This window comes from Somniosus microcephalus, chromosome 2 (genome assembly GCF_052327205.1).
Source record: "Somniosus microcephalus isolate GS21.2 chromosome 2, FLI_Smic_1.0, whole genome shotgun sequence".
NCBI classification, from domain to species: Eukaryota; Metazoa; Chordata; class Chondrichthyes; order Squaliformes; family Somniosidae; genus Somniosus; species Somniosus microcephalus.
The window spans coordinates 211,113,925-211,141,060 of NC_140988.1; the positions used below are offsets into that span (position 1 = coordinate 211,113,925).

The 27,136-nt window shown below is 47.8% G+C and overlaps 1 protein-coding gene across 5 annotated transcripts in view; it reads right to left on the reverse strand.

Moving 5' to 3' along the window:
* LOC147123198 (kelch-like protein 5) overlaps window positions 1–27,136 on the reverse strand; it is a 150,793-nt gene that overhangs the window by 27,473 nt on the left and 96,184 nt on the right. For all 5 annotated transcript variants that reach the window (XM_085968716.1, XM_085968697.1, XM_085968707.1 and 2 more), the window contains 2 exons: window positions 13,591–13,777; window positions 3,184–3,408 (listed from right to left, as the gene is read on the reverse strand). In XM_085968716.1, the coding sequence (XP_085824842.1) occupies window positions 3,184–3,408; window positions 13,591–13,777 (412 nt within the window). The remainder of the gene's footprint in view (window positions 1–3,183; window positions 3,409–13,590; window positions 13,778–27,136) is intronic.

Here is a 27,136-nt window from a genome sequence, read left to right on the forward strand (position 1 = left end):
TTATATTGCATCTGCCATGCTTCTGCCCAATCACCCAACCTGTCCAAATCATCCTGTAGTTTCTCCGCGTCCTCCTCACAGCACACACGCCCACCCAGCTTTGTGTCGTCTGCAAATCTGGAGATATTACATCTAGTTCCCTTGTCTAGATCATCATTAATATATATAAGATGTCTCATGGCTTCAGGTCAAGCATGGGCAAGGAAACCTCCTGCTGATTACCACCTACTGCCCTCCCTCAGCTGATGAATCAGTACTCCTCCATGTAGAACATCACTTGGAAGAAGCACTGAGGGTAGCAAGGTCACAGAATGTACTCTGGGTGGGGACTTCAATGTCCATCACCAAGAGTGGCTCGGTAGCACCATGGCTGATCAAGCTGGCCGAATCCTGAAGGGCACAGCTGCCAGACTGGGCCTGTGGCAGGTGGTGAGAGAGCCAACGCGAGGAAAAACATAATTGACCTCATCCTCACCAACCTACCTGTCGCAGATGCATCTGTCCATGACAGCATTGGTAGCAGTGACCACCGCACAGTCACTGTGGAGACGAAGTCCCGTCTTCACACCGAGGACACCCTCCATCGTGTTGTGCTAAATGGGATAGATTCAGAACAGATCTAGCAGCTCAAAACTGGGCATCCATAGGGCGCTGTGGGCCATCAGCAGCAGCAGAACTGTATTCCACCACAATGTGTAACCTCATGGTCCGGCATATCCCTCACTCCAGCATTACCATCAAGCCAGGGGACCAACCTTGGTTCAATGAGGAGTGCAGAAGAGCATGCCAGGAGCTGTACCAGGCGTACCAAAAAATGAGGTGCCAACCTGGGAAAACTGCAACACAGGACTACGTGCACGCTAAACAGTGGAAACAGCATGCTATGGACAGAGCTAAGTGATCCCACAATCAACGGATCAGATCAAAGCTCTGCAGTCTTGCCACATCCAGTCGTGAATGGCGATGGACAATTAAACAACTAACGGGAGGAGGGGGCTCCATGAATATCCTCATCCTCAATGATGGCAGAGCCCAGAACGTGAGCGCAAAGACAAGGCTGAAGTGTTTGCAACCATCTTTAGCCAGAAGTGCCGAGTGGATGATCCATATCGGCCCCCTCCTGAGTTCTCCATCATCACAGAAGCCAGTCTTCAGCCAATTCAATTCACTCCACATGATATCAAGAAAAGGCTGAGCACACTGGATACAGCAAAGGCTATGGGCCCCGACAACATCCCGGCTGTCATGCTGAAGATGTGCTCCAGAACTAGCCAAGCTGTTCCAGTACAGCTACAACACTGGCATCTACCCAACGATGTGGGAAACTGCTCAGGTATGTCCTGTCCAAAAAAAGCCAAATCCGGCCAATTACTGCCCCACCAGTCTACTCTCAATCACCAGCAAAGTGATGGAAGGTGTCGTCGACAGTGCTATCAAGCGGCACTTACTCACCAACAACCTTCCCACTGATGCTCAGTTTGGGTTCCGCCAAGACCACTCTTGGTCTAAACATGGACAAAGGAGCTGAATTCTAGAGGTGAGGTGAGAGTGACTGCCCTTGACATCAAGGCAGCATTTGACCGAGCCCTAGTAAAATTGAAGCCAATGGGAATCAGGGGGAAAACTCTCCACTGACTGGAGTCATACCTAGCACAAAGGAAGATGATTGTGGTTGTTGCAGGTCAATCATTTCAGCTCCAGGACATCGCTGCAGGAGTTCCTCAGGGCAGTGTCCTTGGCCCAACCATCTTCAGCTGCTTCATCAATGACCTTCCCTCCATCATAAGGCCAGAAGTGGGGATATTCGCTGATGACTGCACAGTGTTCAGTTCTATTAGCAACTCCTCAGAAAATGAAGCAGCCCATGCCCTCATGCAACAAGACCTGGACGACATTCAGGCTTGGGCTGATAAGTGGCAAGTAACGTTCGTGCCACACAAATGCCAGGCAATGACTATCTCCAACAAGCAAAAGTCCAACCACCGCCCCTTGACATTCAACGGCATTACCATCGCCGAATCCCCCACCATCAACATCCTGGGGGGTAACCATTGACCAGAAACTTAACTGGACCAGCCACATAAATACTGTGGCGAGAAGAGCAACAGAGGCTGGGTATTCTGTGGAGAGTGTCTCATCTCCTTACTCCCCAAAGCCTTTCCATCATCTACAAGGCACAAGTCAGGAGTGTGATGGAATACTCTCCACTTGCCTGGATGACTGCAGCTCCAACAACACTCAAGAAGCTCGACACCATCCAGGACAAAGCAGCCCGCTTGATTGGCACCCCATCCGCCACCTTAAACATTCACTCCCTCCACCACCAGCGTACCATGGCTGCAGTGTACACCACCTACAAGATGCACTGCAGCAACTCGTCAAGGCTTCTTCGGCAGCACCTCCCTAACCCGCGACCTCTACCACCTAGAAGGACAAGGGCCGCAGGCTCATGGGAAAAACCACCAGCTACAAATTCCCCTCCAAATTACACACCATCCCGACTTGGAAATATATCGCCGTTCCTTCATTGTCACTGGGTCAAAATCCTGGAACTCCCTCCCCAACAGCACTGTGGGAGTACCTTCACCACACGGACTGCAGCAGTTCAAGAAGGCAGCTCACCACCACTTTCTCAAGGGTAATTAGGAATGGGCAATAAATGCTGGTCTTGCCAGCAATGCCCTCGTCCCATGAATGAATTAAAAAAAATTTGCGTGGATTTCAATTAAGTCGTAAAACCCGAACTTCTCGCCACAGAGATTGCGAGATCTTTGTGGGAAACTTACTTCGGGGCCAGCGGCGAACACCTTTGCTTCCCCGCTGACCGCAAATTACGCGTCAATGTAAACTATTGTTACATCTAAACTCGTGCTGACACATAGCTGTTTTGACAAGTTTCAATGAAATAATTTTCTCTTTCTATATTCCTATTTTTGTCTCTGTATCGTTCTTCTTTAGTTGAATCACATTAATAGTATTCTGTATCAGCCAATTTGAGATGTACCTTACGTCACCATTGGTTATCCCTGTTGAGTTTTCTTTCCCTCAAGCTAACACAAGGTTTTTGCACATGGGAGATAACTGAATAGGAATGACAGCAGAGTTATCCAGACTGCTAGATTACTGTGCAGCCTCTAATTGCGTTTGGAACCTTTTGTGTATTCTATGACTGGTGCCACTTACCAAGGCCATGTCTATGTGTAGACATAGGAGGCATTACACTCCAGGTTTTAGTTTTTGGATTGTAGCACTCTACTGTATTTAATGTCTTCAGTCCATCTCTACCACCCACAACATAAAGTTTGTCATCCAGCACTGCCACACCAAACTGTAGCCGTCTCCCATTCATATTTGCTACATGTGTCCAAGTATTGGAACGAAGGTCGTATTTTTCAATGCTTGTGGCACCTGTACAACAATCCGAACAAACAGAATCAAAATTAATGCACAAAATTATTGAAAACAGCCTCTTTAGGGTTTAAAGGAGGTTAGTCACACAATTGTGGAAATTCCCATTTTAATTTAAAGCTGTAATGCCCACAGAAATCAAAAGTCAAAAGTAATAATAATGCACTTTAAAATTTCTTTCAAAAATAGGATTAAACTGAAAATAGGATTTTATTGTACTGTTCTGTGTAATTTAAAAAGAACGGGGTAAATGTTAGCTCCGTAGCACACAATTTTGTTTTGGTACCTTCGCCCTAGCTACCTGATCAATTCTCACCAATATTTAGGATCACAGAAAAGTACAGGACCAGAAGAGGTGCTGCAGTCCATTTAGATGCTCCCAAAAACTAATACCTTTCAAAGCAACCCCCCCCCCTCAAATATCTATCCAATTCTACTTTAGATTTTACCACAGTATCTGCCTCCAATGCCTTCGTGGGTAATCCATTCCATGTGTTCACCACTCTGCTTAAAATAGCTAAATTCCCTCTTCTAAGCTTGAGCTCTTTTCCCTTGGACTGGAACATATTGGCCCAGAAATTCGGGTCTCCACGGGTGAGTACGCACGGGGTACTCACCCGTAGGCCCAATGGAAGTGCCGGTTTTCTGCATGCACTGCGCATGCGCGGGAAACCGGCACTTCCGTTCCCCTGAACGAAGGGGTTCAGAGGTCGAACGCGTGCGCGGGGGAGGCTGCGCGTGCACATCGAACTTCGCTTTTTTTTTTAAAACAGGTTTTCCCGGGAAGGTAAGTCTGCAGAAGTTAGAAATGTAAAAAGCAGGCGTACAAGGTACAGGAAAATTTCTGGTATCTGGCACTGACAGGACCGAGCTGGTGCCGTACCATCAAAACTGCCACAGAAACCAGCACTAATGTTAAAACATACGGAGCTTTTGAGCTCCATGTGAATCAACAAACCCTGCAACAGCTTCAAAACAGTCGGCCGCAGCTTAAAAGCATCTCTGCAGCCAAGCAACAGCTTCAGCTAGACCTTGCAGAGCCTGACTGGAAAAAAAAAGCAACGAGAAGTAAAAAAAACTTACTCCGGTTAAACAAAAGTTTCTTGTAAGTGGTGAATTAATTAAAATTAAAACATTTTCCCACAGGTTTGTTATTTTTAAATACTTTAAAGCAAGGTAAGTTTATTTTTAGCCCCGTTCGAAAATAAAATTATTTTTTTCAAAAATTTAAATTATTGTTTAAAATAGTTATTTCATGTAATTTATAGTTTATTTAAAAAATGTGATTAAAAAAAAATGTATTTGAAGATTAATGATGTTTTGTAAGAAGAAGGGGCCCGTAGTATTTCTAAGTTTGACAGCACTTCCTGTCAGACATATGAATGGAGCATTCCCTGCTCCGATTGGCTCGCCATGGCCCACATCGAACTAACTGCGTCCCTGGGATACGCAAGCACTGCGCGCTGGCAACTGGACCAGGCCCGGGATTGCAATTCCACACGGGCCCAGAGCTCAACGGCTGGCGCGCTAGGTAAGTGCAGATCGGGGGCTTGCACCCGCGGGAAACCCCCGACCCGAATTTCTGGGCCATTATTGGGGATCAATTTATCCATTTTGTTCAGAATCTTGAATAATACCCGACCTAAGTCTTCTCTTCTCCAAAGTAAACAATCCCAGTCTCTCTGATCTCACCTCAGATATCTTGTAAGCTATCAATTTGTTTGCCCTTTTCTGTAATAACTCCAATGCCTGGATATCTTTACAGCAACCAGAATCATACACAGCACTGCAGGTGTGGTCATACCAGACTTATTGGGGGAGAAATTGGTGCTAGTTTTAGTAGTGTTGGTTGAGGGACAAGCATTGGCCAGGACACCGGGTGAACTCTCCATCTCTTCTTCAAATAGTGCCTTGGGATCTTTTATGCCAATCTGAGAGGTCAATTAGGGCCTCGGTTTAATGTCTCATCCAAAAGGCTCCAAAGTGCAGCTCCGAGTTAAAATCAACCCCTGAATGTTGGACACGCAGTCTGGCAGCACAAAGGCAGTTAAGGAGTTGAGGGAAGAGGTGAAGAGATCAAGATGGGTGTCATCAGTGTACGACTGGAAGCTGATCTCCTGTTGGCAGGTGATGTCACCAAGGGGCAACATGCAGGTGAGGAGGAGAAAGGGCCAAAGCTGGATCCTTGAGGTACTCCAGTCTGGGGTTGGGAAGCCTCATGACACATGAAAACAAGGAACTAGACGAAAAGTGTAGTGCTACATAGGCTTGTGGTGACTTAAGCTGCAGGTATGCATTTATGACCGTGATCATTTTATTGCAGTACACAAAGGCGCAGTTTGCAGCAGTGTTAAATCTAGAAATTCCAAAACGGGTATGTGGGCATTGAAGGCAAATATGATACATATTTTCTAAAGAAGACTAAGTGCATGATCCCCCACCCGAGAAAGCTTTGATTTTTTTTTTTTTTACACATTGATTTGTTACATTTCCAGCCTTTGGTGACTTCTGCAGTTCTGAGCATAAATTTAAAGAATTTCATCATCATGATATCCTACTCGAATTACAGTATGCAGATGACGCTTGCGTCTGCGCACACTCTGAGGCCGAACGCCAAACCATCGTCAGCACCTTCACCGAAGCGTACGAGCGCATGGGCCTTACACTAAACATCCGTAAGACAAAGGTACTCCACCAACCTGCCCCCGCCACACAATACTGCTCTCCGATTATCAAAATCCATGACGAGGCCTTGAACAACATGGACCACTTTCCATACCTCGGGAGCCTACTGTCAACAAGGGCAGATGTCGATGACGAAGTCCAACACTGCCTTCAGTGTGCCAGTGCAGCCTTCGGTCGCCTGAGGAAGAGAGCGTTTGAAGACCAGGACATCAAACCCAGCACCCAAGCTCATGGTCTACAGAGCAGCAGTGATACCCGCCCTCCTGTATGCTTCAGAGACATGGACCACGTACAGCAGGCACCTCAAAGCACTGGAGAGGTACCACCAATGCTGCCTCCGCAAGATCCCGCAAATCCATTGGCAGGGTAGGTGCACCAACGTCAGTGTTCTCGCTCAGGCCAACATCCCCAGCATCGAAGCTTTGACCACGCTCGATCAGCTCCGATGGACGGGCCACATCGTCCGCATGCCCGATACGAGACTCCCAAAACAAGTGCTCTACTCGGAGCTCCGACATGGCAAGAGAGCCCCAGGTGGGCAGAGGAAACGCTTCAAGGACACCCTCAAAGCCTCCTTGAAAAAGTGCAACATCCCCAGCGACACCTGGGAATCCCTGGCCCAAGTGGAGGAGAAGCATCCGGGAAGGCGCCGAACACCTCGAGTCTCTTCGCCAAGAGCAAGTGGAAGCCAAGCGCAAACAGCGAACGGAGCGCACGTCAACCCAAGCACCCCACCCACCCGCCCCTTCAACCAGCGTCTGCCCCACCTGTGAGAGACTCTGGCCCCGATTTTCCTGGAGCCGTCGGGCGGGGTTTCAGGTGGGTGGGGGCTGAAAAATCACAGAAATATGGGGTTGCGACCCCCCCCGCCCAATTACCCCCCCCGCTCGAATTTCGCCCCGGTGTTTCAGCGCGACCCGAATCAGTCCCGCCCGCAGCCGGCGGGACTGGTCTTCGGGAGCCTAATGATCAATAATTGGCAGCTGTAATCGAATTTTAAGGGGCCCTTGCAATTTTCAGCCGTTCCGCATGTAAACCACGCCTGGTGGGAACACCGCTGGTGAAACCTGGCGTGAACAATGTTGGCTTGCTTACATTCAGCTGCAGGTCAATCAGGACTGAAGAGATTTAATCAGCCAGCATTTGTAGGCTGCAGGACCTTGTTGCTCAAGGCTTGGGGCAACTTGTTGAAGGCTTAGGCACAGCTGTGGAAGGTTGGAGCCTCACACACTTCTCCAGTGTGAGCTCCTGGGAAGCCCCTCTCACCACCCTCACTCAGTGCTTCCTCAACAGAGGCATCTGCCAGAAGCATGGGAGGCCTTTTGTTCCTTCCCTTCTTGGCATTAGAGGATCTCCAACAGCAGAAGAGGCTGGAGCAGATCCAGCAACAACAGCAGCACCAGCAACAGCAGCACCAGCAACAGCAGCACCAGCAACAGCAGCACCAGCAACAGCAGCACAGCAACAGCAGCACCAGCAACAGCAGCACCAGCAACAGCAGCACCAGCAACAGCAGCACCAGCAACAGCAGGAGCGACAGGCTGCGACTCAGCCACCTGAGGCAGCACAGGCCAGAAGGGGCCAGCACATGGAAGGCCGTCGGCGCAGGAGATACCCCCAAAACAGGGTCTACAGACACAGGGTGAGCTACCTCAACATGACTGAGCAGCAGTGCCAAAGGCGGCTCCGACTTTCGCGAGAGGTAGTGACTGACATCTGCGCAATGCTGCAGCAAGACCTGGAGCCCAGAGCACCAGGTCGACACTCCTTACCAGTGGCCATCAAAGTCACCACCGCACTCAACTTTTATGCCTCAGGTTTCTTCCAGGGATCAGCAGCATCTCCCAGGCGGCCGCACACACTTGCATCAAACAGGTCACCGATGTCCTCTTTGCCCTCGCGCACAATCACATCCATTTCACCCGGGATCGCGCAAGTGTGAGGGCGCGAGTGCTTGGATTAGCTCAGCTGGCAGACTTTCCAAGGGTGCAGGGCGTCATTGACTGCACACATGTGGCCCTTAGGGCACCCCACCGCAATCCAGGAGTTTTTGTCCACCGCAAGGGCTTCCACTCCCTTAACGTTCAGCTGGTGTGTGACCACAAGAAGGTGATTTTGCATGTTTGTGCCAAGTACCCTGGCAGCTGCCATGACTCCTTCATACTGCGCCAGTCTACTGTGCCTCCGCTATTCAGTCCGCCAAACGAACTTCAGGGATGGCTACTTGGAGACAAGGGATATCCCGTGGTCTTGACCATTGAGGAGGCCAGCCAACGAAGCTGAGGAGCGCTACAACTCCAGCCACATTTCCACCAGATGCATTATCGAGCAAGCCATCGGATTGCTAAAGATGCGCTTCAGATGCCTCGATAGATCAGGTGGAGCCCTACAGTACTCATCAGCCAGGGTCTCCAAAATCGTCCTGGTATGCTGTGTGCTTAACATGGCACAGCATCGTGGCTTGCCGATTCTGCAGGACCAAGAGGCTCCTCACAGAGCTGCCTCGGATGAGGATGATGCTGAGGAGGAGGAGGACGGAAACGAGCATCCTGCAGAGGCCCATCAACCAGCGGCAGCAGTGCGCGAGAACATTGCTGGGCAGAATGGAAGGAACGCACTCATCCTGGCCAGATTTGCGTAGCCTGGTACATCAAACACTGTAGCCTCACTGCTTCTTAACTGACCATGGACAGTGGCCCATGCCTGCGCATTTCCACCTATTTGAGCAGCTTGTTGACATCTGCAAGTAATCCTAAGGCCTCAATGTGATATTCCCATTCGCCAAATGACAGACGCCACAACTGCAGCAGTTGCCACCAGATTTTTTATGTACAGGAAACTGATGGCATTAAAGCTATATACAAGACTTTTCACCCAAGTGACTACCCTTGTGATTAGTGGTGCTTTATTTTTCTCTTACGCATGCTCCTACGTAGTGGTACCCCTGTGGCTTCAGCAGATGTGGAGGCCCCTTGCTCACTTTCCTGCTACTCCTGTCTCGACACCTTTGGCGGGCGTCCTCTGGGGTGGCGAGCCTGTGAGGGCTCGCCAGCAGTCTGCTGCTCCTGCGGCTGTGCAGGGGTTGAGACTCCTATCTCACTTGGGTGTGGACTCCGGCGGGGCTCTGAAGTGGCATTGAAGTGTGAGCGCGTGGAGAGGAGCCCCCACTTCCTTGAGGTGTGCCAACAACCTCCCTCTCATGGGTCAGCTCCCCCTCAGCGCCTGCAAGTGGCTGGAGAGCACCTTTCTGCACATCAGGGGGGCCATGGGGACCTGTCTCTGCACTGGAAGTCCTGCTCAGAGGCTCTTCCATGAAGGTCTGGTTTCGGTGCTCAATAGATGCCCATCGCTCCTCAAGAGATGTCATTCTATTCTGAGCACTCACCATGTTTTCGATACCCTGGCGACTAAGCTCCTCCATGGCCGTAGCCCTCCTCTCCTCGGCTGCAGCCCTCCTCTCCTCGGCTGCAGCCCTCCTCGCCTCGGCTGCAGCCCTCCTCTCCTCGGCTGCAGCCCTCCTCTCCTTGGTGGTAGCCAGCCCTCCTCTCCTCGGCTGCAGCCCTCCTCTCCTTGGCGGTAGCCAGCCTTACCACGGAAGTAGCCATCCTTTCTGTGGTGATGCTTTCATGCACCAATGACTCCAATAAGCCTGTGCTCATGCTCGCCATGGACTCCTCCATTTGCTCCACACTCGCAGCGACCCTGGAGACAAAACCTGCCAGAGACTCGTGCATCTGTGCATGGAGATCCATCACCTCCTCTCTTGTGGATGGACCCAGAGGCATAGGGTCGACATGCAGCTGAGCTGAGCTGGCAGAGGCCTGCGCCCTCCGACGAGGACTCTCCACTGCTGTCAATGTCTCCACAATCTGCTGATGCTCACTTGTGAGCTGTGAAACACCAGGTGACAACACTACTCTATGTCCCGAAGGCCCCCCCCGAGGTGTGAGTGTCTGCACTGGTGCTGGGTGCGCTTACTTCTGCTGACGCTGCGCCCTCAGAGGCTGGAGCTTCCTCTGAGGAGTCTGGCTGCAAAGCCTCTTCCTCCTCGGCAGTGGCGACAGAGGCTCCGGATGGTCCTGTGGGGGAGTAAAGGAAAGAGTTAGAGATGTGATGCCAAGGCTACTTGCACATTGGATTTGGCAGATGCTCATAAGTCCAAATGATGTAGCTTCAGAATCATATCAGCGACTCATGCTATGTCAATGAGAGAAATGGGAAACTATTCTGTCACCAGCTTGCGGGCTTGCTCCTGTCTCTCCTGCCCCAGCTTCCGCAGCCACGTGAGCCCCAGCAATCTCCATCACTGCTTCCTCCCAGGGGGTTAGGTGGGCGATTGAGGGTGGTCCTCCTCCAGTCCTCACTCGCTCTCTCCTATTGTGAGCTCTCTTTTCCTGCAATGAGGGAGACAAGTGGAGTTTGAGTGAGAGTGCAGGAGTGAGTGTAGAGATTGCATAGCATAGATACTTAGGAGACAAAGATGGTGTGAGGCTGCAAGACCAAGGGCCCTCCCTGTGTGTTGTCAGTTGTGTTCCAAGCATCAGAGTGAGAGGCAGTGTGAGGGCTGCATGGTGGAATAGTTATGTGAATGTGAGCATAGAGAGAGGGGGAATGGGTAAGGGTGCATGGATGTGACTGTGAAGTGGGATGTGGAGGAAGTGATTGCTGAAGCTGAGTGCTGTTGGGGAAAGGCAATGGGGATCAGGTTGAGGGTGTTGGAAACTTCATACTTACTTTTCCTGTACGGTGAAGGTCATGGAATCGCTTCCTGCACTGCATCCAGGTCCGACGGGTGACTCCCAGAGAGTTGACCTCTGCAACCACCTTCATCCAGGCAGCCCTGGTCTCTTTGGGAGGCCTCTTCCTCCCTGAGCTAGGGAAGAGGACCTCCCTGTGGGCCCTAACCCCATCCACCAATGTCTGCAATGAGGTCTCATCAAATTTGGCGGCAGCTCGGCCTCTGCCAGCAGCTGGTGCAGGCTCCTCTGCCATTCTGTACGACTGGTTGGGAAGCTTGCAGAGGTTGAGAAGCTTGCTGGAGACTTTAAAAGCACCACGAATGATGACATCATACTGTGGGGCTTTCTGACTGGAAATGGACACTTAGCAAGGGTGCCCACACGCTGGAAATTAATTGGCCAATTGAGGGAAAATTGCGTGCAGCTGGCTGACCCATTTAGATTCGGGTCGGAACCCGACAATTCCCCGCACCTTCGGGAAAATCGGGGCCTGTAGGTCCCGCATTGGACTCATCAGTCACCTGAGAACTGATTTTTAGTGTGGAAGCAAGTCATCGTCGATTCCGAGGGACTGCCTAAGAAGAGATCCTACTCCCCCATTTTATTTCCAAACTCTGATGATTCTGCAAATGCAGTGACAGCTCTGCCTAAATTAAACCAGTTAATGCATTCACTCCATTCTCAACAAAGCAGCTGCAATGAGTCTTGAAGAAAATAAAACAAATAACACAAAGTGAGTAGCATTCTCGCCTCTGAGTCAGAAGTGGGTTCAAGTCCCACTCCAGAGACTCGAGCACAAAAACCTAGGCTGACATTCCAGTGCAGTACTGAGGGAGTGCTGCACTGTCAGAGGTCTGGTCTTTTGGATGAGACGTTAAACTGAGAACCTGTCTGCTCTCACAGGTGGGTGTAAAAGATCCCATGGCACTATTTTGAAGGAGCAGGGGAGTTATCTTTGGTGTCCTGGCCAATACTTATCCCTCAATCAACATAACAAAAACAGATTATCTGGCCATTATCACATTGCTGTTTGTGGGAGCTTGCTGTGCGCAACTTGGCTGCCACGTTTCCTACATTACAACAGTGACTACACTTCAAAAGTGCTTCATTGGCTGTAAAGCAATTTAGGATGTCCTGAAAGGTGCTATATAAATGCATGTCTTTCTTTTCTTTAACAACTGGGCATATCCCAAAAGGTTCCTTTGAGGAAAATTAAAAGTCTTTAAAAACTTACTATATATTGATTTTTCACAGGAAAAAAACCCCTAATTAAACACACCTGTAACAGTGACTCTCAGAAACTAACAACTCAGTTTAAACTTTTCTGCCTCATGTTCACATACAACCAAGAAGGAGAAAGTGATGTCTGGCCAATTGGTTCAGACAACCTCCAGTCCTGGCTTCTAATCAACAGGACTGTTGTTTGTGTGAAGAACTCTTACATCAATCCATTTGCTTTTTGCCAGTTTGAACCTGTTTCCTTTGTCTCAATGTCAAGGTTTAACTTCAAATAGTGTTCTAGATATACTTTTTCCATAATGTTTACTGTTATATACCTCTATACGGCCCCATTGTTTTTGTCTCTTTTCAAAATTGAAAGCTCAAGTTTTTCCAGTCCTTCCTCAGAACTCCGTTCTCTGATGCTAAAAATCAGCCATGTGGCTCTTTTCTGCACGTGTTTCAAGAGCTTAAATGTCTTCTCTATGTTTCAGTGAGCAGAAGTGGACAAAGGTACAGTTTGACCAGAAGTCTATACAGTTTTAGCATATCATCTCCAACTTGTATTCTACTGATTTGGCAATTTAATTCAGTATTCTAGTTGCTTTGCTGATTGTTGTTTTGCAGTGACTGGACAAATAAAAGGAATGAGTCCACCAGTACTCTTAGGAATTCTTTCAACATTACCAGTAGCTATTTCATCATTATCTATGGACTTCTGTCAAGTTTTTTTCTCCCTACATGCAATACTCATCAATACAGAACTTCATTTGCCACTAATCCATCCAAATACAACTTTCATCCAACTCAGTTTTAGGTCCTTGGCAATCTCTTCAACTTCAGCTAGCCTCCTCCTAGTTCAATATCATCTGCAAATTTGACCAATTTGCTTTAGCTTCCGAATTTAAGTCATTAATATAAATCAGAATCTGTAGAATACCAACACTAATCCCTGGGAACTCCACTCCACGCAATGCTTTCTTCATTATATTACTTAACAAGTATCCACTATTCCCCAACTTCCAACCCAAATGGATTTGCAAGTTTTATCTTGACTTCCCGTTGCTTTAAACAATCATCAGGCTCAAATGCCTGGGAACAAATGTTACCCAAATGTTATCAGGACTATAGGATTATATGGAACATTATGTCAGCTGCTCTACCCAAATGAAAGAAACTCAGAAAGGTCCTCTAACCAATTTTAGAGAATGAGGAAAAAGATGGGCAACATCTTTGCAGTCCTCAGGTGCACTGTACAAGACCAGAACACGACTGATAATTCTCTCCAATCCTAACCTCTATGAATTCACTTGAGAAGGGAGAATACAGAAACAACATACACACAACCCAGATAAGTTTACAAGCATGAGATGTCTCAGGCACAGCTGGAGTGTGAACTATGAACCGACCACTATAAACTGCTTCACCTGCATCAGAACATAGGTTAAAAAAAAATCTACAATATTGGACAGGTGGTGTCATCACCAAATTAAAATTTAAATGATCTTACATGAGTTCAAGATTATTTAATACTCAGTACCTTTCGTTGCATCCATTCCTCCAACTGCAAACAGAACACCTACGGTAGACTTCCTAGGTTTAGTGCGAGGACTCTGCATCATGTTTCGTCGCTCTGGTAGCAGGTGATATTTCATTGCTTCCATGATAAGTTTTTGGCATTCAATATCATCCCTAAACAGCATATTGTTCTCCATGTCTGCAAGAAACTAGTAGGAACAATTCAAATTCAAACAAACGTCCAGTATGAACTAAAAATATGAACAACATTTGTTCAACTTAAACTTGTTGGGGAGGTAAATAATTTGCACAGTTACAAAACCACAATTTCTTCAATTTCCCCAACATTTCCTTCTGTAAAAAGATACAGTCCTTGGTTATTATTTTACATTAATTTGGACTACAGAGATTTTACAGGAAACTCTCGTTTAAACGGCACCTAAATATCCATAATTCTCTATTAACCAGCAAAATTCATACTCCGAAAACAACACCTCAATAACCGGAAATGTTGCCGAGTCCAAGTCCAAGTCTCCTGCGGTGGCCGAGTTAGTCAGTGGGGGTAGTTCTCCAAACTGCCACTACTCGGCTTCTTGGCGTTGTCGGATGTCCGAACACCTCAATAACAGGAGCCAGACTCTCCCACGCTGCCGGTAGTGGGGGGTCAGCGGGTGCGTTTGGTGGCGGGTCGGGTGAGAAAAAATGTTTTTTGACAGCGGGTAGGGAAACTGCCTCCACGCAAGTCTCCCAGATGTTGGGGTCTTTCATCGCTGAACAGACCTGACACCAAGCGAGGCAATTTAGATCATTAGCGAGATTGTTAAGAGGCACTTAAATAGTATTTTAAGCTTACCTTTCAATATGTGTTCCCGCACGGCTTCCCCGCTGCTTGGGTATCACGTCAGCTCAGCATGTCGTGAGTGGATTCAGCATTGAATTATCTGATTACCTGACAGCTGCAAAAGTTGTATAAAAGCTCCCATCTCACAGCTGTTCACTTTCCAAGCTCAGAAACTGCTGCTTACTGCATTTGGAAGACAGATTGAGCTTTATGCAGCTTGCAAGTGTTTGGAGCCAACTCTATCCGTGCCACCTCATTGGAACAACCTCTCTCAACACTGACAGATTTGTTTTTATCATCTCACCTTCACCTGCCATCTATTACATCAGAATGGGTATGGTTTACACTCTCTCACCTTGGTCCTCAGAATCCCACCATGATCAGCTCCAATACCAGCAGAACCAGGCACACCAGCAGCACCAACAACAACACCAACCTTCTCCACAATCAACTGATGCTGCACAGGACACAGGGCACCCGACAACATTGCTGCCCGGGAGGCCAGCGATGGCCTCACCATAGCCAGATTTACTTCACTTGACGCTATACACCCTGACTGCCACATAATGCACCAGGTTGGCACCACCCCACACCAACACCATAAAGCATCCATCGACTTGTGGCCAACCCACGCTATTTTCCCTTGATTGACCTTGTTAAGCCCGCCCAGCGGGCTCAGCAGGCCAATTAAGGGACATCTGGTTACTGGTGACGTCAGTGATTGACATTTCATCTGTCAAGAGCTTTTGACAGATGACAAATCAGCATTTGACAGCTCTGTGAAGCTGTCCAACACTGACAATCTGTCTTCTAACTTGAGTCCTTCTACTCAGACTCAGTTAGAGAGCTCTCCAGACCAGAAAGCAGAGGCTGCAGCTTTTGACAGTTCAGCGGCCATTCTGCTTTCTGTGCTGGTGAGCTGAGGGACTCCTGAGAACTGAAGGAAGGAAGCCTGCAGGAGAAAGTAAAGGTAAGTAAAACTTATTAAAACACTTTACACTTACCTCTGCACACTTACCTCTGCACACATGCACCTATCACTCACCTGCACAACGGACATCTCGACCCCTCCAACCCCTTCAGACCGACGGTCCGCCTCGCTAACTTGGCGTGGTTCGGAGCCGTCAGGAAGCCCACACTTCAGGGCTAAAAATAGGGATTAGACAAAAAACTGCCCGTTAACTACCTGTTAACAGGCAGTTAATTGGCACTAATCCCCTCCCTGCCTCGGGGAGACGGTTCCCAGCACAGGTCGGATACCCGCCTCCTGGGACATTGGCACGGAGGTGGGTTGGAGGCGGGATGGGTTCCTGCCCCCTGATTCTGCAATTTTCCCACCACTCCCGCCTCCAAACCCGCCTCCACGGGGCTTGGAAATTCGAGCCCAAAGTGTTCAAAATAAAGATTTCAATGTTCGACAGCAGATTAACAGAAACTTCTCATGAACATTGGCTAAAGCACCCAAGAACCTACCCTTGTGTGTTGTTAGTTGGTATAATTGGACTAGGATGAGGGTGAGTGAGAGGGGTGGCTAGTGAGATGGGGAAGTGATAATGTAGATAGAGAGGGATGGGTGAAGGTGCAAGGAAAGTTGGTGTGAGTAAGGATGTGCAGAAGTAGGGTAAGGAAGGCAGAGTGATGGGGATGTGATGAGAGGCACAGCAGGATGAGGTTGAGTGTGGCTTTGCAGTAAAGTTTCGTGATCTACTGGGTTTATTGAAAGGTTTGCGCCACTGCAGCCTGGTCCTCCTAACAACATCCCTGCTTGTGTCCTCCTGTGCAACGTGCAACCAGGCTGTGTTGATCTCCTGGGGAGGTCTCTTCCGCCCATTGGAAGGGAAGAGGACCTCCCTGCGTGCTGTGACTCCCTCCATAAGCATATGGAGGGATTCATGGGAGAGCCTGAGTGCAGCCGTGCACCTCTGTGCAGTGCTTGTCAGTGTTTGCAGCACCTCAATGCTGTAGAACACTGACAGTAGGAACTGTCAAAATCAATTTGCGCATGGTCCCTTTAAGGAAACCGGCATCAGACCCGCTTCCATCAATTGGCGGGGAAACGCGCTGGGCGGGCACTACAAGCCCAATCATCGTAAAATCTTTTCACAGTGCGGGATGCAGCCAGCAGTGGGGTCGCACCCCGCCACCGACCCCGGCCGCACCGGACCCACCTCGGTAGGCGAAATCACAGCCAAAGAGTCGCTTGCCAATACCAAAAACGTACTCTCCTGTAGTTTGAAGGGGAAGTCACAAATTGGAGTGATTTGCTCATTTTCATGCATCTGAAGAAACTGAATGTCACTCTTTGTGAAGTTATCTGATGCGCTCGTTCCACTGCAGTATCCTTCTGGGAGGGAGGGGATGTCATAATTGGGTGTCCACCAGAGAATGGAAGGGCAGCCAAGATCCGTGGGCTTTGATTTTGTGGATGTTGCTAATCTCCTTGGCAAGGGGTGTATCCTTCCATGTCCTGAAAGGGCGATTGTTTCTGAGCTGACCAGTGGGAACATAAATTATTTAAAGACCAATGTCCCAGCTGATTTTGCTCTGTGGGTTAATGGCAATATCCTACTTGCAAGTGGATATTAAATGAATGAAAGAGAATTACATTTATTAGACTCTGAGAGGGGAATTTTTACTTCCCAACACGCTGGGAGCAGGGGGGGGGGGGTGTCCAGTAGCGCGTGGGAAAACCCAGAAGTCTGGATTTCCTAGCAAGCTGTGGAGATTTAACTCATCTTCTGTCAGTGGCAGGTTCCCCAACCGGCGGTTAGCCTGGCTGACAGGCTTGGCTTTCGGTCGGGCAGGGAGCGCCCTGGAGAAGGCCACAGGATGAGGTAGGCCCGATCCCCGACATTGGGGAGGTGGGGAGTCCGATCCCTGACCCCTTGGGGCAGGGTTGGGTTGGTGCAATGCAAAGGAGGGTCTGATCCCCGACCCTGGGGGAAGGATCCGTCCGATCCCTGACACCGGGGCGGGGAGGGGTCCGATCCCAGGGGTGGGGGAGGCAGGGGTTTGTATGGTAGGGGACCTTAGAGGGCCAGGAGGAAGCACTCCTGTTCCTCCTAGCCCACAAGGAGTGCTCCGTGAGGGTGTCCTCACCTCGCTGCAGCTACCGGGTTTCCTGAGGCCTGGGAAACCCGGCCGGCCACAGTAAAACCGGCAAAGCAGTTTAAATCAGAGGCTTCCAGCCTCATTAACATATTTAAAATGCCAACCCGCCTCCTGGGAGCGGGTTGGCTGCCCGCCCCCTGTCCTGCCTCAGTAAAACCTGGAAGTCGGCGAGTTGGAGCCAGCTTCCTGACACGCTTCGATTTTTTGCCCATTTAACCCCTCACTCCCACCCGCTCACCCATGTTAAAATTCCCCCCTGAATCTCCTTGGACTTTCAGTCCTTGCACCAGCATAACAGAAAATTCTGAAAACAGAGCAAGTATATCAGTATTTGAAATTAAAAAATACTGGTTAACATTTTTGAAAGATTTTTTTTATATGAAAAGTGAACCCATCTTTTCTGTTTCAGATTCTGGTGGATTTCTGCATTTTACATGTGTGTTCCATAACACTTGTGTTCCCTAATAATTATTTGCAGATAACGATGCAAATTCTCTCAACCTATTTAATCACTTGAGATGATAGATATACAGTATTACACTTTAAATATGAAACCAACTGAATGTAAAAAGAATTCATCGCTTTCCAAGGTTCTACAGATGAATGTTAAGCACCATATAAGCTGTATTAAGTGAGGAAGACCGTATCCAGTTTGTACAACTAGTAAGGATTTGGATCATAAACGCATATTATCAGATCTTCCTTTTCATGTCTCTCTCGTAATATTTATGAAACATTGTGGCTCTGCTATACTTGGTCACTTTTTCCCCAGATGGTTTCTCCCTGAAATTACAGCAAAATCTAAAATGAACTAAGTTGATATTTTTAGAATATTGTAAATAACCAAACCAAGAACTTTTATTTGATGTCTTTAAAATAATGAAATTCAGTCCTGAAGCCAGTGGTAGGGTTATTCTTTGTAATTAGAGAGGATAAACCGAAACTTAGCTTTCTTTTAAAGTATACATTAGTTTTACTTTCCCAACATGAATTAATCTTTAATGGATGGCTGAAATTGGCAGTGGCCAGTGGACCATTCCCAAAGCTTCCAGCAGTTAATGAACCAGATCAATGCATATAGTATAAAAGCCTGATCCGTCACAGAAAGCACTATAGTGGGGAATGTCAAAGTGATGGATTTCTAAAAATAAATGAAAATTAAAGGAAATCTTCAAGCAGAATTCTAAATCTGCCTTCATGGATCCAAAGAACAGGGTGAAGTGTGATGGATGATTTTTGTCACTTCTCATCATGGGTGTAATAAATCAAATATACACAGTGGTCATGCCCTACAGAGTTTTAGTGTGTGCTTCTGTTAATTACTTTAGAAATATGTGTTGAAAAAGATGAAAATATAACCCTAAGTCATTAGGAAAAAGATCCTCACCTCAGATTTACAACAGGATCTAAAGAACATGGATCTATTAACTTTGTCTCCCAATTATTCTTGCAGATAAATGATCAAAAGCACTAGACATGTTCAGTTTTGGCTTCTCCCCACACAAAGACCACTCTCTATATGTATCAAAGTAAAAATAACTTGTTGATAGATGGAAAAAGTCTTTCTGGCTTCATACTGAAACACTGATTTTTTTTCACTGAGAAGTAACTTGTGAGAAATAATGAAGCACAAGGATTTGGAAGCCTTTCCAGATCTCTGCTTAAAGTGGTACGTACTAGGAAATACAAGGTCACTTCAGAATAGTGTACAATACAACAGGGGAGAGCTGAGAATAAAGAGTGTAAAACAGATAGCATGGAAGGGAAAGAATAAAAATGGGGCACTGGAGGTGGGAAGTTTAACAGAAGTTAAGAAAGGAGGCAAATTAACAGAGGCAAATGACCAGCAGATGGGAGACCAGAGAGGGAGAACACGGTCAACTGAACAAGGAACCTTTATACTAATGCTGGGCTATTACACATAAAATAGAGGAACTAGCAACCCAGCTCAAGGGGTATGATGTGGTTGCAACTACAGATGCTCGGTTGCAGCTCGAGGAAGAATTGCAGCTAAATTTACCAGAATGTAGTATTTTCAGTAAGGTTAGGGAAAATAGGAAAGGAAAGGGATGGGCAGTATTAATAAAGGACATATGTAACTTACATGCACAGCAACAGGAAGTTTCCATAAGCAGACTGAGTTGACTATGAAGCAAAATCTGCATCCTTATGCATGGTGTGAATGGGTTAGCATGCCACAAGACAAACAATTATTCCTTAAAGTATAACGGAGTGCAAACCATGTGGAATACAATCTATGTTCCCGTCTACTCCAAAAGGTGGTAAATACTGCAATGTTACACTCACGCATTTGTGGTTGATATCAGCAGCCTCTGACTGAGAGATGACTCCAAGGGCCTCATTTAGCAACCTCAAATGGTATAGGCAATGCAAAGCAAGGAATTGAAAATCATGGGAGGGACTGTAAATTATACTGAATGACCTTCCTTTGATGGAATCTGTGTAATCGGCAGGGTTACTTGCTAAAGAATTAGGAAACAAGAAAAGATGCAAAACACTGGGGGGAATATTTTACAGACCTGACTGTGATGATTTAACTGAAGAATGTTTGTATATGGAGATCTGGGAGAAAAGAAGCATGTGGTACAAATGGAAAATTTTAATTTCCATATTGATTGGAGAGGAGTAACTGCACAAGAAGAAAAGAAAGAACAGATGTATTAAATATATTTGATAACTTTGGAAATATTTATGCCTTGGCCTCCTTCTGTGCTGTATTATTATTATTCTATTCTATTTAACTCAACAAGAGGTCAGAGATACTCAAATTAACTAGGATAATGAATCAAAAACAGCAACTTGGTAGAAGGGGAGTATCTTTGGAATAGTGACCACAATATGATTCAATTCAGTGTCAAGGTTTTGGATGTGAACAAAATTAACTATGAAGAGCTGAAGAATAAATTTGACTATAACAGGGTGAATGAAACTGTTAGTCAGTCATTTATGGACCAAAAGCTAAATCAATTTCAGAAGGTAATTAGTGGATTACAAAACAAGCATAACTTGAATTGCAAGGCAGGTAATTTTGGAGTGATACAACCATGGCCCACAAGAATGGTTAGGATCAAATTAAATAAAAGGAGAAGGCTTATGCAAAGAAAACCAAAGTGGCAAGAATGAGGACTGGAAGGATCACAAAAAAGTAACAAAAGATCAAGAAAATAATATGGAGGGTAAAGAGGGAGTATGTAAAAAGAAAACTTGCAGATGGTGTCAAGCATTTGTAATAATATTTAAAGGTACATTAAAGAGAGTGCTAAAATAAGAGGTGGACCCATTAAATGAGATTCAGATAGCACAATAGTAGAGGAGAAGCACATGGTATAACTACTAAATTAATATTTTGCTTCAATCTTCACAATGGAAAAGGCGAATATGATACCAGAGGTATAGGGAAAGCTAGAGATTAGGGACAGGGAGAAATATACAAGTGTTAGTATAAACAGAAAAACTGTAATGGATAAACTGATCAAATTGTAGCCACAAAAATCTCCCGGCCCAGGTAGTTGCCACTCAAGGATATTAGGTGAAGAAATTAATTTAAAGGGATCAAAAATAGGGTGGGCTCCCTTACGGGCATATGCTCCTCCTAGCACAGTGCCCAGGCAATGCAATAGCTCCAGGCATATGAAAAGGAAAATCTTGATCGGAAGAATTGATTGCCCAAATGTAGTTCCAGCCACTACATGCCAATGTTATAATCCAGATTGTTGGCTAAAGGTGACATTTTCTGTGTATGTTTGTTTTCATAGAAATAATAGAAATTTACAACACAGAAGGAGGTCATTCGGCCCATCGTGTCTGTGTCGGCCTAATCTTACTTTCCAGCTCTTGGTCCGTAGCCTTGTAGGTTATGACACTTCAAGTGCATAGTCAAGTGCTTTTTAAATGTGATGAGTGTTTCTGCCTTTACCACCCTTTCAGGCAGTGAGTTCCAGACCCCCACCACCCTCTGGGTGAAAAAGGTTCTCCTCAACTCCCCTCTAATCCTTCTACCAATTACTGGTTATTGATCTCTCTGCTAAGGAAAGTAAGTCCTTCATATCCACTCTATCTGGACCCGTCATAATTTTATACACCTCAATTAAGTCTCCCCTTAGCCTCTTCTGCTCCAATGAAAGCAACCCCAGCCTATCCAATCTTTCCTCATAGCTAAAATTCTCCAGTCCTGGCAACATCCTCATAAATTTCCTCTGTACCCTCTCCAGTGCAATCACATCTTTCCTGTAATGTGGTGACCAGAACTGTACGCAATATTCTAGCTGTGGCCTAACTAGTGCTTTGTACAGTTCAAGCATAACCTCCCTGCTCTTATATTCTATGCCTCGGCTAATAAAGGTAAGTATCGGCAAGGATTGGTGCTGGCTCCTTTGCTGTTTGAAGTGTACATTAATGATTTAGATATGAATGTAGGAGGTATGATCAGTAAATTCGCAGATGACACGAAAATTGGTGGTGGCGCAAATAGCGAGGAGGGAAGCCTCAGGCTACAGGACGATATAGACGGGTTGGTTAGATGGGCAGAACAGTGGCAAATTGAATTTAACCCTGAAAAGTGTGAGGTGATGCATTTTGGGAGGACTAACAAGGGAATACACAATGAATGGTAGGATCCTAGGAAGGACAGAGGATCAGAGGGACCTTGGTGTGCATGTACATAGATCCCTGAAGGCAGCAGGACAGGTAGATAAGGTGGTTAAAAAGGCATATGGGATACTTATATTCTATGCCTCGGCTAATGAAGGCAAGGGCAGGGAGGTTATGATGGAGCTGTACAAAACGATAGTTAGGCCACAGCTGGAATACTGGGTGCAGTTCTGGTCACCTCACTATAGAAAGGATGTGATTGCATTGGAGAGGGTGCAGAGGAGATTCACCAGGATGTTACCTGGGCTGGTGCGCTTCAGCTATGAAGAGAGACTGGACAGGCTGGGGTTGTTTTCCTTAGAGCAGAGAAGGCTGAGGGTGGACCTGATTGAAGTGTACAAAATTATGAGGGGCATAGATAGGATAGAAAGGAACTTTTCCCCTTAGTAGAGGGGTCAATAACCAGGGGGCATAGTTTCAAGGTAAGGGGCAGGAGGTTTAGAGGGGATTTGAGGAAAACCTTTTTCACCCAGAGGGTGGTTGGAATCTGGAACTCACTGCCTGAAAGGGTGGTAGAGGCAGGAACCCTCACAACATTCAAGAAGCATTTAGATGAGCACTTGAAATGCCATAGCATACAAGGCTACGGACCAAGTGCTGGAAAATGGGATTAGAATAGATAGGGCTTGATGGCCGGCGTGGACACGATGGGCAGAAGGGCCTCTTTCTGTGCTGTATAAATCTATGACTCTAGGGGGGAAAAATTCTAACTCCCGTTAGTGCCTTAAGAGGGCGGCAATTGTGGCGCAAAGCAACTAGCGCCCGGGCGCGGCGATGTTTGCGCCGCTCACGAAATTAACTAGACATTTTGCGGTGGCGCTAAACACTACCGCCACGATCTCCTGCGCTGGCAGATTGTGACGTCAGTCAAGTGCGCAACGCCCCGTTAGCACCCCGGACCGGATATTGAGTGGCGCCCCCTGCCTTACCGCCTGCCGCTAGCAACGACAGGTTAAGGGGAGCGTTTTGCTGTCAGAAAGGGACTGGGGGAGCGCTATTTAAAGGCGACCGCTTCCTGCCTTTTTTTGTCTGTGACATTTTTGCACCACGCATTCTGAGAGAGAGAGAGAGACTTCTGGAGAGATTCAACACTGTGTGAAGGAGTTTTGAGTACTGAGCAGCACTTTGCAGGTTCATTTTGATTTGCCCTTCCTTGCTTCGCCAGCGCTCTGAGGTAGCGCCTCGCTCCTTGGCCTTTGCGCTTTAAGAAAGGTGTGAAGCGCCTGATTTAGCGCTCCAACCACCTCCAGGGGCGATAAAAGCCAAGTTTGCTGTCGGAGGCGATAATTAGCGCCAGGCGCGAAACTTTGCGCACGGCCGATAATGGCGCTCCAAACGGGGTGATACTGAATTTTTCCCCCTAGGACTCTATGGCCCCGATTTTCTGCCAGCCGTCGGGCGGGTTTTCGGGCAGGCGGGAGCTGAAAATCGCTGAAATAGGGGGTGGCGACCCCCCACCGCCGCCTGATTCCCCGCCCCGTCCGAATTTCGGACCGCCGTTTCTCCGCGACACGAATCAGTCCCGCCCGCCACTGGCGGGACTGGCCGTCGGGACCCTGATCACCAATTATTGGCATGTTTAATGCCATTTTAGGGTGCCCTTGCGATTTTCAGGGGTTCCCCACACTAAACACGCCTGCGGGGAACCCCGCTGATGAAACCTGGCGTGAAGCTTGCCGGCTTGCTTGCTCTCAGCTGCAGGTCATTCGGGAAAGCTGCGATTTAAAGGGGCAGCATTTGTGTGGTGAAGGACCTTGTTGCTGCAGGCTTGGGGCTACTTCTTCAAGGCTTAGGCACAGCTGTGGAAGGTTGGAGCCTCACACACTTCTCCAATGTGATCTCCTGGGAAGCCCCTCTCGCCACCCTCACTCAGCGCTTCCTCAGCGGAGGCATCTACCAGAAGCATGGGACGCCTTTTTTTCCTTCCCTTCTTGCCATTAGAGGATCTCCAGCAGCAGAGGCGGCAGCAGCAGAACCAGGAACAGCAGGATGAGCACCAGGAGCACCAGGCTGCTGCTCACTCACCTGAAGCTGCACAGGCCAGAAGGGGCCAGCGCTTGGAAGTGGCTTGAGAGCACCTTGCTGCGCTTCAGGGGGCCATGGGGACCCATATCTGCACTGGCAGTCCTACTCAGAAGGACTTCCATGAAGGTCTGGTTTCTCTGTTCAATAGATGGCCAACGCTCCTCAAGAGATGTCATTCTCTTATGAGCACTCACCATGTTTTCCGTACCCTGGCGAGTTATCTCCTCCATGGAGGTTGCCAACCTTTCCAGGGTGATGCGTTCCTGCGCCAATGACTCCACAAAGGCTCTGCTCATGGTCGCTATGGACTCCTCCATTCGCTCCACACTCGCAGCGACCCTGGAGACAAAACCTTCCAGAGACTCCTGCATCTGTGCATGGAGATCCATCACCTCTTCTCTTGCGGATGGACCCAGAGGCAGACGGTCGACATGCAGCGCAGCTGAGCTGAGCTGGCAGAGTCCTGCGCCCTCCGACGAGGACTCTCCACTGCTGTCCCTGTCTCCAGAATCTGCTGAGGCTCACTTGTGAGCTATGAAACACCAGGTGACAACACTACTCTATGTCCCGAAGGTCCCCCCGAAGTGTGAGTGTCTGCGCTGGTGCTGGGTGCGCTTACTTCTGCTGACGCTGCACCCTCAGAGGTTGGAGCTTCCTCTGAGGAGTCTGGCTGCACAGCCTCTTCCTCCTCCACAGTGGGGACGGGGGCTCTGGATGGTCCTGTGGGGGAGTAGAGGAAGGAGTTAGAGATGTGATGCCAAGGTTACATGCACATTCGAGTTGACATCTGCTGACACCTGCATCCATGCAGCCTTGGTCTCAGTGGGAGGCCTCTTCCTGCCTGACCTAGGGAAGAGGACCTCCCTGTGGGCCCTAACCCCATCCAATAATGCCTGCAGTGAAGCTTCGTCGAATTTGGAGGCAGCTCGGGGTCTGGCACTGGCCACAGCTGCTGCAGGCTCCTCTGCCATCCTGTATGGTTCGTTTGGAAGCCAACAGAGGATGCAGTGCTTGCTATGGACCTTGAAAGCACCACGAATGATGACATAGAAACATAGAAACATAGAGATAGGAACAGGAGTAGGCCATTCGGCCCTTCGAGCCTGCTCCGCCATTCAATGAGATCATGGCTGATCTTCGTCTGAGATCATAGCTGATCTTACCAGTTCAGTACCCCGTCCCCGCCTTTTCTCCGTAACCCTTAATCCCCTTAGCCTTCAGAAATATATCCAATTCTCTCTTGAAAATATTTATTGAATTAGCCTTCGCAGCCCTCTGTGGCAGGGAATTCCACAGGCTCACCACTCTTTGAGTGAAGAAATTCTTCCTCATCTCTGTTTTAAATGATTTGCCCGCTATTTTTAGACTGTGGCCCCTGGTTCTGTGCTCCCCGGCCATTGGAAACATTCTCTCTGAATTCAGCCTGTCCAGGCCTGCCATAATTTTATATGTTTCGATGAGATCCCCTCTCAATCTTCTAAACTCCAGTGAGTACAAGCCCAAACTATTTAATCTCTCTTCGTAGGTCATTCCCGCCATTCCAGGTATCAGCCTGGTGAATCGCCGTTGCACGCTTTCCATGGCAAGAACATCCTTCCGCAGATGGGGCGACCAAAACTGTACACAATACTCCAGATGCGGTCTCACCAGCACCTTGTACAGCTGTAGTAAGGTATCCCTATTCCTATACTCGAACCCCCTTGATATGAAGGCCAACATACCATTTGCCTTCTTAATCGCCTGTTGCACCTGCATGCTCTCCTTCAGTGACTGGTGCACAAGAACACCCAGGTCCCTCTGCACTTCCCCATCTCCCAATCTATTGCCATTTAGATAATAATCTACCCTCCTGTTTTTACCCCCAAAGTGGATAACCTCGCATTTATCCACATTATAGTGCATCTGCCACGTATCCGCCCATTCCCCCAACCTGTCCAAATCGCACTGTAGCCTCCTGACATCCTCATCAGAGCCCACCCCTCCTCCTAGTTTAGTGTCGTCAGCGAATTTGGAAATATTGCATCCAATTCCCTGATCCAGATCATTTATATATATTGTGAACAGCTGGGGTCCCAGGACAGATCCTTGCGGCACCCCGCTGGTCACTGCCTGCCACTCCGAAAACGAGCCGTTTATTCCAACTCTCTGTTTTCTATCCGCCAGCCAGTTCTCTATCCACGTTAATACTTTGCCCCCAATCCCATGAGCCTTAATTTTGCATGATAATCTTTTGTGTGGAACCTTATCGAAGGCTTTCTGGAAGTCAAGGTACACCACATCCACTGGCTCTCCCCCATCTATTTTACCAGTTACTTCCTCAAAAAATTCCAGCAGATTAGTCAAACACGATTTACCCTTTGTAAATCCATGTTGACTCTGTCCGATCCTTTCCCCATTTGTCAAGTGCTCCGCTATTTTATCCTTAATAATGGACTCTAGCATTCTGCCCACAACCGATGTAAGGCTTACTGGTCTATAATTCCCTGCTTTCTCTCTACCCCCCTTTTTAAATATTGGGGTAACATTAGCTACCCTCCAATCCACGGGTACTGTTCCCGAGTCAATGGAGTTCCGGAAGATGATCCTTAGAGCATCTGCTATCTCCAGGGCCACCTCCTTAAGTACCCTAGGATGTAGTTTATCAGGCCCCGGGGATTTGTCGGCCTTCAGTCCCCTCAACTTACCCAGCACCATATCCCTAGAGATACTAATTTCTGTCAGCTCCTCCCTCTCATTAGTCCCTATGTTTGCCGATATTCCTGGGAGGTTATTTGTGTCCTCCTTTGTGAATACAGAACCAAAGTATGAGTTTAATTGGTCTGCCATTTCCTTATTCTCCATTATATATTCTCCCGAATCGGACTGCAAGGGACCGACTTGGGATTTTACCAGTCTTTTCCTCCTGATATACCGATAAAAG